The sequence below is a fragment of the Dermacentor andersoni genome, chromosome 7 (genome assembly GCF_023375885.2).
Source record: "Dermacentor andersoni chromosome 7, qqDerAnde1_hic_scaffold, whole genome shotgun sequence".
NCBI lineage: Eukaryota > Metazoa > Arthropoda > Arachnida > Ixodida > Ixodidae > Dermacentor > Dermacentor andersoni.
This window is the reverse complement of record NC_092820.1, coordinates 159,532,453-159,546,453: the sequence shown is the minus strand read 5'-3', so window position 1 is coordinate 159,546,453 and position 14,001 is coordinate 159,532,453. Positions and strand designations below refer to the sequence as shown.

The window sequence follows — 14,001 nt, the reverse complement described above, 5'->3', positions numbered from 1 at the left end:
AAAACATATGGCGCGGCTTTGTGTTGACAGCCAGTGTGTGTGTGTGTCTGTGTGCGTGCGTGCGTGTGTGTGCGTGCGTGTGTGCGTGCGTGTGTGCGTGCGTGCGTGCGCGCGCGCCTACACATAGGGCCTATACGTTCTTGGGGAGCTTTCTATAGAGCCAGTTACCCGTGAGAGAAATTGAAACGAAAATTAATACAAAGATCAAAACAAAAAGGCGCACTCCTGCTGGACGAAAAGCAGGGCGCTTCGTCCTCTGACTCCTTATTTATTTATTTATTTATTTATTTATTTATTTATTTTATGTATGAAATGTTTCCAGCTTTAATCTTTCGTCGCCGGCCTTTTCCGCATGCTATCTTTTAGTGAACGGACACAAATGGCGTCGCGGACCCCACGCATATATACAGAAACACGCACGTGGAAAGACATGTTGAGGGCCCTGCGGCGAAGCGCTCGAATCTGTGAAAGATGAAGGGGACGCGTCAGGACGCTTGGTACAATTTTGAACGTGCAATTGGCCTATTAGAGCAGAACAAGAAACCGAACAAAACAGCGCAATTGTATGGACGCTCGTTGTGGGTTGTGGGTTGTGCCTCGCGCGGGCAGTATGTATACGTCACCAGTGGAGTTGGGGGTCTGTGCACGTTCTAGAGTTGCTTGTGTACCGTGCATCCGGTATGCACGGTACCCGGATGCACGGTACCCGGATGCACGGTACCCGGATGCACGGTACCCGGATGCACGGTACCCGGATGCATGGTGCACGAACGTTCTTTGAATTCTGCCCCTCGTCGGAATGTGGCTGTCGCGCGCGCGGGATCGAGCCCGCGACCTCGAGCTCCGTTACGCGACGCCAGTCACTATAGTGTTTTGGTCTGGGTCTGCGCATGCGCACTTACCGTGGCCCCTCATTCTTGCGTGCGCAAGCCGCCTGTGTCCCCCGATCTAAAGTTCTCCACTGAGCGTTCCGCGGTGGGTGTGACGTCGGCAAACCGAAGAACTGAGGTGAAACAGCGCGAAAAAGACGAGGACACAAGGAAACAAATACCACAGACAAGCGCTGACTGCCAACTGGAAGTTTATTTGAAAATCACCGGACATTTATACCTTCTTCAGCATAGGCATGCGCACATCAGTCGCAAAAACATCTGCAAATCATCATTTCAATCTTTCTTCCAAAAATGTGATTTCTTTTCCCGACAAGGCAAGAGAGGGAGTGCTTACACATTTATCGCCTTCCTTTCTTATATGAAAGGCCTCTACTATTTCCCTTTCCTTCTTACTCTTTCCTTTCCCTATGAATTTAGTCTTTTCAAATATGGGGGTGCATTGACACTTGTTACAGTGTCCAGCTAAATGACTCCCATAGCCATTCTTTGGGTTAGTGCTGTGCTGACGAGCTCTTTCATTGAATCACTGTCCCGTTTGACCTATATAAGATTTCCCACAGCTTAGCGGTATTTGATAGATGACATTGCGCCTGCACTCAGTGAAACGAGTTTTATGATTAGTGGTGCACAAGTGCCTTTCGCGCTTGTTCATGCGATTGCATATCGAGGACAACTTACACGGGGCACTGAAAACCAAATTAATATTATGTCTATTGGAAACTTTCTTCAGATTGTGAGACAGCTTGTGTAGGTATGGCACCACGTGCGCTAGTCTTTTGTCTTTGTTTTCTTCTTGGGAAGCATCGGAACTTCTTTTCTCTTTCTGCAATATGGCTTCGCATACTGAAGTGATCACACAACTGGGAAAGCCTGCGTTCTGTAGTCGCGATATCTGATTTAAAAAACTATGATCGCACTCATGCTCACATGACTTACTAAGTGCTGCCTTAATGCACGTTGTTGCTATGCCTCTCTTAATCAATTTAGAGTGTGCGCTGTCGTAACGCAACAAGGTTTTCTTAGATCTGGGATGATATCCCCAGCATACGTGCTCGTCCAAAGAAAAACAGAGGTTAATATCTAGAAACTGAATACGGTTGTTAATTGGCAATTCATACATGAACTTAAGTCCTCCCGATGAGTTGATGAACAGGTTCAAAATTTCTTCGACCGCGTCATGAAAATGCATACAGGAATCTTTCTTCATAACAGTTAAGTAGTCGTCAACATATCTAAACACTCGCGTTACAGGCATGTCAACCAACTTAGCAGAAATTACATTGTCAACCGAGGACAAAAAAATGTCACATAAAATGGGGGCGATGGCTGATCCTATACAGATGCCAGTACGTTGGATGTAGAATTGGCCATCATAATTAACAGCAGTTGAATGAAGATAAAAGTCTAAAAGCGCTAAAAAATTGTCGCTGTTGACACATACAGAATTCTGAAAATTAACTTCCCCGAAATCTTCTATCCTATCGCGCACAGCGCACATCAAACCATCTCGCGGTACAGAATAATATAAGTCCTCTACATCTACTGAAAATGCGGTTAGTGCGGTTCCCTGGTCTTCATTTATGGCCGAGATAACTTCTTCCGAGCTTCTTACCAGGTAAGGGTCATTTATCTGCAACATCTTGAGATGGCCTTGCAGAACTTTTCCTACATGACATTGCCATGACGTCTTCTCGGACACAATAACCCTGAAAGGGTATTCAGGCTTGTGTGTCTTGCAAGTGAAGAAAATATCAAGGAAATCCGTTTCACTGAGTGCAGGCGCAATGTCATCTATCAAATACCGCTAAGCTGTGGGAAATCTTACATAGGTCAAACGGGACAGTGCTTCAATGAAAGAGCTCGTCAGCACAGCACTAACCTAAAGAATGGCTATGGGAGTCATTTAGCTGGACACTGTAACAAGTGTCAATGCACCCCCATATTTGAAAAGACTAAATTCATAGGGAAAGGAAAGAGTAAGAAGGAAAGGGAAATAGTAGAGGCCTTTCATATAAGAAAGGAAGGCGATAAATGTGTAAGCACTCCCTCTCTTGCCTTGTCGGGAAAAGATATCACATTTTTGGAAGAAAGATTAGAATGATGATTTGCAGATGTTTTTGCGACTGATGTGCGCATGCCTATGCTGAAGAAGGTATAAATGTCCGGTGATTTTCAAATGAACTTCTAGTTGGCAGTCAGCGCTTGTCTGTGGTATTTGTTTCCTTGTGTCCTCGTCTTTTTCGCGCTGTTTCACCTCAGTTCTAAGTATGAACCAACTAGCCCTCATCAAGATCTTACTAATCGGCAAACCGAAAGCGCGCAATTGAATCTATGAACGGCGGTCGACCCTCAAACAAAGAGCACCCGACCTATTACACACTCGCTTGTAAAATTGGCTTCCCGAAATCACAGGGGCTAAATTACCTCGTAAAATAATTAACTAATTAGTAAATTGGTGTACCAGTCGCACCTTTACGTCCTAAAAGGGTGTACGGGTATGAGTTTAAGACATATTTACACCCCTATTCACTCTCGGGGTGTAAATTGTATCTGCAGGCTCTTTACAGCGAATGTACTCCCTTTCGTTTAGCTGTCTTACGAAGCAATTTGCCCATTTTCAAAACTTTAGAACACCGATTAGGTTTTGACCGTTGCGCACTTGTTCGAATGTTTTGTGTTCCGAGCATGCATACTTAAGCAGTGTTCTCTTTTTTTCTTCTTTCTGCCTCCGCAGTCGAACCCGAGCACTTGTTGCAGCAGCAAGACTTTCTTACGTGCGGCATCTGCCAGAAGGAGTTCGCCCTCTCGGACATCGTCCGCTTCATCCAGCACAAGGTCCACTCGTGCAACAAGGAGAACTGCCTCCTCTTCGACGGGGCGCCGGGGGAAGACGACTTCGACGCCGACCGGCCGGACCTGCCCGTGGGCTCCGCCGCTGCCTCGGCCAACACCACCAACTCCGGCGTCGGCAACAACAACAACACCCCGACCTCGCGGCGATGTCCCGGATCCGGCTCGCAAGTGTCCGCGCTCTCCTCGCTCAAGAGGGCGCACCACCACGGGTCCAGCGGGGGCGCCGCCTCGGTGACGGCGGCGTCCGCGACGACCCCCCATCACCACCACCACCACCGGCTGGCGCACAACAACAACAGCATCGGTTCGGTCACCACCAACAACAGCAGCAACAGCAGCCACAGCCTCGACCTCGCCGACCGGCTCAAGGCGAGGGTGTCGTTAGAACCGCACGTGCACAAGTACGGCTCCTCGACGACGTCGGGCGGCGGTGGAGGCTTCGGCGCGGCGTCCAGGACCGGGAGCGGCGGAGGTCTGCTAGTCAACGACAGCAATGGCGGCGGCGGAGGCGGTATCGCGTCTCCGACGTCGCCGGCCGAAGGCCACGCGGTCGTGTCCGGGGTCGGACCCGGAGCTGGAGTCCCCCTGGTCAAGTCGCCCCCGGCGTCTTCGGTGTCGCCCGTTAGGAGGCCCGCCTCCACGGTCGACGTCGGGGTCAACACCAACTACACCGGTGAGTCTTGGCATGGCTTCGTTTTCTCTGTTCTTTAAAAACCGGTGATCGGGGAAGTCTGCGGCCAGAACGCGAAGATGATGTTCCTGCGGAGCTGACTCATGGAGGCTCATTTCGTCCTGGAAGCCCAGAGCATGCCTCAGCTGTAGTGGTTCGGTGTTCTACTTAAAAGAGGGCTTCGTGTTGGACATTGAAGAACCTGGAACTCTGCTAAGACTTTGTATTCAAATGTTTGTTTGTTTGCTTGTCTGTCGCGTTCCTGTATATAGCTTCATATTGGATTGACGTCGTGAACGATCGAGGGCTTAAAAGGTACCACATCAGAGCCCGAGGCTAGCTGGGAATCAACGAATGACTAACACTTTTGTCTGCCGTGAACTTGGAAGATTCGTCTAAACTATATACTACGTCGTGTATTGCAAATGGTCACCGTTAAGCGCTGCGTTTGCATATTCAGGCTGTTACAGTTTTTCGTGTCGTTCCGCCCGAGTCCCACTAAGAAATCGGTACATTTTGGGACATATGTTTTACTTAGTTGGTAGGACTTATCTGGGCAACGAGATGAGGATGTTCCACTTAATTGAATTCATGGGGAACCATATTAAGAGTAATCTATTTACATTGCCAGTGACAAGAAGCTCGACCGAAGGAACAGCCGACGCTCAAGGCACTCGTTACAGATAGGTTCGACTTAGTCGAATATTTTTGAGAATATGTTCCACTTTATGTACATTTTCGTTGAGGCTATACATGCTCGGAAAGTCGGCGATGGGGCCGTCTGATGACGCGCCCTGCATTCTGCAGTTAACTGCTTCACTGACGTCGGAGAGAGGGCAAGGAAAACGACAAAAGAAAAAGAAATATGATCAAGACATATCAGGCTATCAGGCAGGATGATTTTTGCTGGATATCGGTATGATGGCATTCGGTATGCAAGCATTCCGCACCTGTATACGCGAGTCGCGAGGTCTTTCTTCTTTCTACATTGGTTTTCCGCTCACGTCTGAGTGCGCTGCGATATCCTTTTGCTGTTGTTCCGGACCATAGTGGCGGCCTGCCGCCCCCCTTCCCTCCTAAAAATGAAAACAAAAGAAGCACAGCGGATCCCGTATCAGCAACCGCGTTTCTGCATCTGCATAAATTGCGTGCAAACCGCAGCTGTAGCGACGAATAGCAACAAAAGATGCGGGGAAAAGACGTTACCGCTCGCGGTGACCCCTAGTAGCAGTCTGGCGTACGTCGCGGTCCAGATCTGGTTAATTCCGCGTTTGTTCCACACTGGGCGAAAGAAAGAAGGCGGCACAGCAATAGCCGTCTAACGCGAGGGGAGCAGATAGTTTTAAAATGAAATCAGTATATATATATTATACATATCAGTGGTGTGATAAAACAAAAACGAAATATCGAAGCACAACTCGCCGGAGAAGATACAATCGGAAATACATCCGACCGCAGTGACCTACTACTGAGAGCCCGGAGGAGAAACTAGCTCGAGAGAGCGATATGAAGAGAGTCCTTCGCAGTAGCTAAAGGGCGTTGTTTCGAGAGGCGAGGTGAGACGTGAGGTGTATCGACGCGCTGTTTATCTGCGTGGTTGGCTCTTTTCGCTCGTGGGGAGCCCAATCGCTAAGTACAGGATAATGGAACCAAGTCAGTCGACGTCGTGTATTGATAACCAATAGATCAATGCGCCGTAGGTTCCGTGCGTGGTGGCGCTGACCAGCAGAAAACGAAAAAACGTGTGTCGGGATGCGTGCAGATACGTTGAACGATTATACCGTATTTACTGAGGCGAAGCCTGAACGCCTGCATTGGATCTTTAAGATTTGAAAGAAGAAGAAAAAAAAAAAGATTTCAGAAAGCGCTATGTCGGATAACCATGTGCTGATTCCGCTCAAACCGCCACTATGGCGATGGTTGCTGTCAGTGCCGAATATAACTTAAATTAGTGCCCTTAAGCATCACTCTTGCAATGCCGATACCACGTTAAGTGTTGAAAAACAACATGGAACAAGAAATTGGAACAAAAAACAAAATGGAACGAAACACAAAAGGAACAAGAAAGGAGTATCGACGGATATATTCGAAGTTGTAAGAACGCTGCCGCACGTTTATCGCATGTAAAAAGGATGACACTTTGTAGCGAGGTTGCGGACTTCTCCCACGGTATATTAATTTGTCCCTAAAGTTGGTCCCTAAATTCCTGACCCGGCGTCATCGGCATTATCGTGCAGTCATGACACGGATTGAAGAAAGGAAATGCTGAAGTCGCGTAGCAATGCGGCTAGGTATGACGACGTTGCGCATTAAAAAAAAAAAAAAAAGAAAAGAAAGGTAAACGATATTGCCACAACCGTGTATCATTAAAAATTAAATTAGGGGGTTTGACGTGCCAGAACCACGATCTGATTATGAGTGGGTGAGTGGGATTATGAGTGGTGGGTGATTCCGGGAATTCGGACCACCAGGGATTCGTTAACGTGCGCCTAAATCTTAGGTACACGGGTGTTATCGCATTTCGCCCCCGTCGATATGCGTCCGCCGTGGCCGGTATTCGATACCGCGACCTCGTGCTCAGCAGCCCAACACCATAGTCACTAAGCGACCGCGGCGGGTTCAGGTATCACGACTTGCACGCTCTCGCGTGTGGCTGCCACTGCGATGGCACTAAAGGGGAGCGAGCCAGCATATCGTGACGTCACAACACTTCCAGCTACTGCTTGAGGAAACAGATGGTTTCGTAGATGAAACCGGAAGGACGCTTGTCATTTTCTTTATTTATTTATCGTAGCTTACAGGTTCATTACGGGACATTGAGTAAGGGGGTAAAATAGCGACATAAAAATGCAAGGAGGGGAAGTGAACGGGCGAAGTAATGGAAACAAGTACATATATATGCGGCTGAAAATAGAATGGGGATTGTTCGGGAATATCATATACTTTTTCATCATTTATTCTAAATAGAAAGCAAACAGGTTCTTCCAAAATCTGTTGTCGCGCAACTGTGCTTGGACATCACAGGGATAACGCAAAAAATTAAAAAGAAATATCTTACGCAAGTGCGAAAAGTGCCACGTCGGTACTCATCGAAGGCCCACTCAGCCCTCTTGTGTGTTTCGTAGCCATCTCTCTTTCTCCCCAATCTCGTTCGCCGCAGAGGAGGCGCGTTTCCTTCGTTTTATCATCGCACGCGCGTCCAAACAACAAAGAAGAGGTCCAAGGCTATAGCCCCGGAGCGTCGTCGTTGTCGTCTCCTCGGCTTCATTCAAATCGCCGTCCGAATCGCTCCACTTCTCTCGGGCGAGCGTGTGCGTGGCTGGCATATGCCCGTTAACCTCCGCCGCGAGCTGCCGGGCTATCAAATAAAACCGCGCGTATACGTCCTCGCGCGCGCAGAGCCTCGCGAGCCTCGGCCGCGAAGCTGTAATGCCCCGCTCTGGCTCTGAATACCTGATCTCACGTGCACTGGCGCGGCGCACCTCTGTGGTGTTTTAGTTCATTTCTTTTTTATATTTTTCGCTGCGCCCCCCTTCCCTTCTGCGTGCACGTTCCAACGTATGTGCGTGTACCTGCGAGTGTGCTCCCGCGTCTCCGTGTGCTGTGCTTGCACGTGCCTTTGTGCCTAGGTGTGTATAACACTGTCGAACGCCGTGCCGCGGCCGTCGGTAGCGTTTTGTGTCAGCTCGGCGGGCTTTTTTCGACGCACCTCCTTGGAGCGCGTTATACTGTATGCAAAGCAGGGGGTTCCGAGAAGGGTGCCCAACTGGAAGTGTGGAGGGTAGGCTGGAGTGTTTGGGAGGTGGGGGGGGGGGGGGGGGGGGGGGTCAGGGTAGGGTTGGCGGAGAGGAGGTAGCTGCGGGAAGCTTGAGGCAGTGTAGGAAGGGTGTAGAAGTCGGCCGCCAAGAGGAGGAAGATTTAGACGAAGAAAAAGTCATCCTAAGCGAGCCAAACAAAGGCGCGCACACGCACACGCACACGCACACGCACACGCACACGCACACGCACACGCACACGCACACGCACACGCACACGCACACGCACACACACACACACGCCCACACACGCGCGCGCGCACATACATACATACATACATACATACATACACAAGTCGTGGCGGGCCTGAGTAGGATACGTAAGTTTGTAATAGATAACATTCAACGCGTCGCTTTTTCTCCCGACGGAGAGAACGCGCGCCCGCGTTATAACTCCTCGCCGCCTCGCCTTTTATCGGCTTAATTTTGCGCGCCGTCGAAAGTCGCGTCAGCCGCCATCTTTCTTCGTACCCTCCGCTTCCCAGATGAGCGCCGTGCGCGGCGTTCTGTTATGTAGCGGCTCGGCGTTTTGCTATGCAAGATGCGTGTGCTCGGGTAACCGGCCGCCGACAGGTAAGCGGCCAGCGTTCCGTCGGCCGCCTCAACAACTTGCGGTGTATTTAGCCGTGAGAGAGTGTTGTGTAGACGCGTTTAAAACGGGCATTGTGCGGCACCGCGTCGGGCGATCTCGAGTCGCACTTGGTGACCCAGTTTGCAAAGCAGAGAGATTTCAGTGGTTGGCTCGGTGAAAGTGTGTGTGTATATATATAAGCGTGTGGTGCACAGAGCTGGGCCGGAAGCCTGCGGCATTTTATTCAAAGGCGTCTCTTGTCTCTTCAAGGGAAGTCGGACGTAGAGAAAAAGAAAACGGTAAGAAAGAAAGGGAAATTAAACCGCGAACGGAGAGAAACCGATCGGCGATAGTGAAACAGTGACACAGGGTGTATGGCACCAGTCGGAATGCGCATCGCAAGAAGGATTTCCAGAGAAAAGAAAGAAAAAGAAAACGTTGCATGAAAAAGACTCATACGGCAGAACGCGGTATTTATTTTCGTTTTCTGTATCTTACATTGTGTCTACCTGTTCTCGTTATTGTTATTCTATTCTCTTTTCTTTCTCTCTCCGTATATACTTTAAAACCCGGTCTTCCGACGAAGACGCCGGCATCTAATCGTCCGGGGTGATCGCGTTCGTACGTGACCGTTCATTATTATGGAGTCGATCGCTTCTCGGCGCCATTTCGCTGTGCGATTTGCTTCGGCTTTTTTTTCTTTCTTTTTTTTTTCTCCCGCTTTTCTAACTGTCGGTGGCCGGCCAGTCACATTATACGCTTCCTGTTTGTGTGTCCCTGTTTTTTTTTTTTCTCTTTCTTTCACGTTTTCATGGCCTTTGTTCTCAGGATTGTCAGAGAGGCGAATCTGATTTTAGCGGTATACGGTTTAGGATACGCCTTAACCGAGCCTTTTAACGAGTAATTCGTTAGGCGATGACGGCGACATTGTTCGCACGAGATAGCGAAAAAAAAAATATATTGTATATATTGAGATATTGTATATTGAGAGGAACACGTGAGCTTCTATTATGCATCGACACTTTCTGTTCTTCCATTATTCTTCTTTTACTTGCTTTATCGCCACTGCGTGGACGTTATGTAATGGGAATTTAAAAGGCCTTTAACTGTCCACAAAGGTCATTCTGAAGCCTTATAGCTCGCGCCTGCTGAATGTTAAATGGTGCTCCGGCGTCTTTCAAGTTTAGCCCGCGACTGTCGCCATGTTAATGACTCTCGGCGAACGAGAAGCCCGGTTCACATGCATGAAAAGCACTGCCTGCCCTCGAAGTGCGCATACGATATTCCACGACTGTGGTTTTCGAGAGCGCGGATATAATTAATGTCGGACGTCTCTGCCTTTGTTCGCGGGTGCGTTATCTCGTTTAACGGGTTCGGCTCGGTGAAAACAACACTGCGTCGAATTGATGATGTGTTGGCACGTACTTGTTATGCGTATTAGAGAAATATAATCCCGCTCGTTGATAGCACGAAGGCCGCTGTTATTGATTCCCCACTGTCCGCGAAAAAAAAAAAAGAGAACCCGAACGTGTGTTGTGCGTCGAGTCCTCGAGCCTTGACGAGGGTTTTGCTTTACGGCGTTATCTTTTGATGGCTGTGTTGATGGCGCCTCCTCCCCGGCTTGGGTGGCCTCTTAGAATAGCGGGTAGCCGTCAGCACGTTCGTCTATACCTGTGTGTGCAATGAAAGATAGTTAAACGCGATACAGGTCGATTTGGATGCAACTTGCTCGATTATTACTAGCGGTAATGCATACCCATTGATTTTCGCGGAATGGGGTCGCGAAGAGGAAAACACGGTTATTTGCAGTATCTAAGAATATTTTGATCATTAAGAAATAAGTAATTCATACTATTTTTAGAATACTACAGATCAATATTTTAGGCGCTAACACCGGTGTACGAAGGTTTAGAGCCTAGACGTTGAGAACGGCTATATACACAGTGCCGACAGGGAACAATGGTACACAGGGAGTTTAGGCACGACATAAATTATATAGCACAGGCAACACATGGATATTACAACTAAGTCAGAGCAAATCGCCAGTGGCAATGCAAAACTGTTCAACTGAGTAAAGCGTGTTACCACTGCCAAATATGTTGTGGTGCGAAAAAATCCAATTGAACATAATGTTCGGGGAAAGAAAGCTTAAGGAGCGACCGGAGAATTCCGAAATCATGTAAACCAATAGGCTTACAACGAAAAGGTGTCATCCTTACTGAACTGGCGTCGCTTCGACGTTTCTTGAGCGCCCTCAAGGGTCGCACACGCGGCTACGCCGTTTATGTTCTGTTAACATCTACAAATCTGAACCTTTAAACAGGGTGTACATCGATGGCGGGAACCAGTGCAAACACAAAGTAAAACGGCCATCTCAACTAAAATTTTGCGTGGTTACAAATCTCGGAGGCACATATGACATACAACAGGCTTCAGACACGATACTTCACGAATCGCGGTACAAACACCGAGTATAACGTACTATCGCTAGTACAATCAGCAAGAACTCGGATTAAAAAAAAAAAAAGATCGCTCAAACCGCGAATGATAATTTTACGCACTCGATATGGGAAACAACGCGAGGTTCAACACGAGTTTGCAAACTTAACATCTGCATGCGCCATATTGCGCGCTCTTCCAGGCTTACGTAGGGAGCCGGAGTCAACGCGGCAACAAGCAGCAGAGACATATATCTCTTCTAGCCCGTGCAGATTTTAATGATTCGCACGCTTTCACGCACAGTTCTTATGACCGAGTGCAGCAAAATAAAAGGACACCCGCGCCAGGCGGAGCTGGAAAGGCGCGGCGTTCCAGACGAGAGCGCGTTAAGCTTGACGAACTGTCCGCACGCCTCCGCATTGCAAATAAAAGAGAGAGAGAGAGTAAGAGAGAAAACAACGGCCTGCTTTTATTGCCATTGCCATATGGCTGTTCTGTCTTTGTATTCTTCAGTTTTACAAATGAAATTCCTTCTTTTTTTTTTCCGCTTTTAATCTTTCCTTTCTCGGGTCGCTTTGTTCATTACTCCTAGTACATGCACCTCTGGCTTTACGCTCGTGTGCAACGTGCCACGTGTACCAGCGTCGTCCGTCTTATTCCTAATCCAATTTGTTTACAAGTGTTGTCTAGCCCATCCCCCCCCTCCCCCACCTCTTCAACGCACTCAGACAAGCGGTCGGTTTTCAAATCTAATGCTCCTGCTCCTCTGACGCCCCGCAAACAACCGTAAGCCTCGTCGAATGAGTCTGTACAACAAGCATAAAAAAAAAAAAATCCCCTGAAAACAATATGAGAAATGCTGATCTATGTCCCTGACACTCCTGAGCTGCGAATGACTTTTATTTTATCTGCTTTTTTTCCTCTTTCTTTTTTGCTTTTATCGCGTCTGCAAATTTAAAATCCGGGGTATAAGGGCCGTCTCATCACACCGCCTCGACATCATCGCGTCTGTTTCTAGTTTTCGTCTGCTCTTTGTTTTTTCGTCTGCACTTTTTCTTTATTTGACTTCTGTTTCAGTATCCCTTTGTTCGTCTGTTTATGTTCGCGCGCGAGGGCTTGTTCTCGGTTCAGACCTCGATGCGCCTCGCGTTGAAGAGGGCGTTATATTTCACTGGCGCGAAAATTAAGACTGATTGCCGTGCGCCGGCCGGCGAGGCAGCGGTGGATTTTAAACGGAGATGTATACACATCCTGCATCCCTGTATCTCTTTCTTATTCTCGCATTTACTTCTCTTGCTACACCCTGCTGTACTCGCCTGGAACGAGCTAATTCCCAGCTTTGAATAGGCGTGGGTGACGCTTTCAAAAAGAGAAAAGAAACGAATATAAGTAATATATTTCTGAATATAAGGAACTAGCCACCCGGCTAGCTTTTTGCAAGTTGTAATCTCTGCTTAGCGCATTAAGTATTCTGGTCGCATGCAGACGACGGTGCAGTCCTGCGCGGACTAGGTGAAGCACCTTGCTGATAAAAACCAGCCAACCTGTACATATGTTAGTGCTACCAGATGGGCTGTCGGGAAAGGGTTTGAGTTTCGAAATTTTGAGAATTATTTTAGGTAGCGTTTCGGTTTCTTTCTCCCTACGCAGAACGCCTCTCCTTCCCCTTCTCCTTTTCCGAGGTCTCCATGTTTAAAATGTTATTGTCTCTCTCGTTACATCCCCTCCCCCTTCATTAACCATTTCACGATGTCTCTGGAGGTTTTGCTGCTTCTAAAACCACGTTGGTTTCTTGTTTTATTTTTATTTTTATTTCTTGTTTTCCTGCTCTGTAAAGACATGTCGTTTCACCTGTACCGAAATCGCCAACAGCAAAACCTGAGCACGCAGCACCATGGGACATCTAGCGGGCGCTACGTGACTCATCCGCCAGCTGGCCTCCGAGATGTGCGTTACGATTAACCAAGGAGGTTATCTGACGCCGCTATCTTGTACGACGAGCTTGTACGACGGACGGACAGTGTTACAGCTGTAGTTGTAGAAATTCCGGTGGTGCTTCGCGAGCTGTGAAATTATCTAGGCAAGATTCCTTTCTCTAATGCACGAGACGCAGACTTTATTCGCGTCCACGACGTAAAATTCTTTTCAGCACATGTATGCACGCCATGCGCGTAGTGACGTTGCTGCGTTCCAAAAAGTCGCGGATCTTGCATCTCTTCTATGTGAAATAACAAATATACGGCGACCTTCACGTTCCCGTCACGTGGTTGCATGACGGGATAGCATCTGCTTTCAACATTATACGTCTCATAACTCCCGCCGAGGTATCATAAACAGCCTTAGCGTTCGCAAATGCCTCTCTCAGTTTGGAAAGGTGTACAATGGCGGACAACTCTCGCCTAATGCAAAGCGAGAAAAAATAAGAGAAAAAGCGAACGCAAGCCAAGCAAGGCAAAAATCTCGCGCGGACAAAAACGCGAAGACGGGGATTGGGGGGAGGGGGGGGGGGGTGGCTCGCCGCACACAACACAGGCCATACCTCCACGAGGCACGTATAGTGTGTTGCTCTTTTTACGTATGCCTGCGAAGGGGAGCCGAGATTGTTACTCGCCCTTGGTCTCTCTCGGAAACAGCTATAGCGTTTGCTGTTGTGTTTGTTTGTTTGCGTCTCTGGCAAAATATGAATATGCATGGCGGGAAGGGGGGAGCGAGTGCGGAGAAGGGTGCTGTCACGTGACGGCTCGCCCAGATTGGCGAGAC

The 14,001-nt window shown here is 48.4% G+C and overlaps 1 protein-coding gene across 2 annotated transcripts in view; it reads left to right on the top strand.

Annotated features, from left to right (window-relative positions):
- Nucleotides 1-14,001, top strand: part of LOC126533546 (B-cell lymphoma/leukemia 11A-like) — a 557,606-nt gene that overhangs the window by 481,099 nt on the left and 62,506 nt on the right. For both annotated transcript variants that reach the window (XM_072289374.1, XM_072289375.1), the window contains one exon: nucleotides 3,628-4,419. In XM_072289374.1, the coding sequence (XP_072145475.1) occupies nucleotides 3,628-4,419 (792 nt within the window). The remainder of the gene's footprint in view (nucleotides 1-3,627; nucleotides 4,420-14,001) is intronic.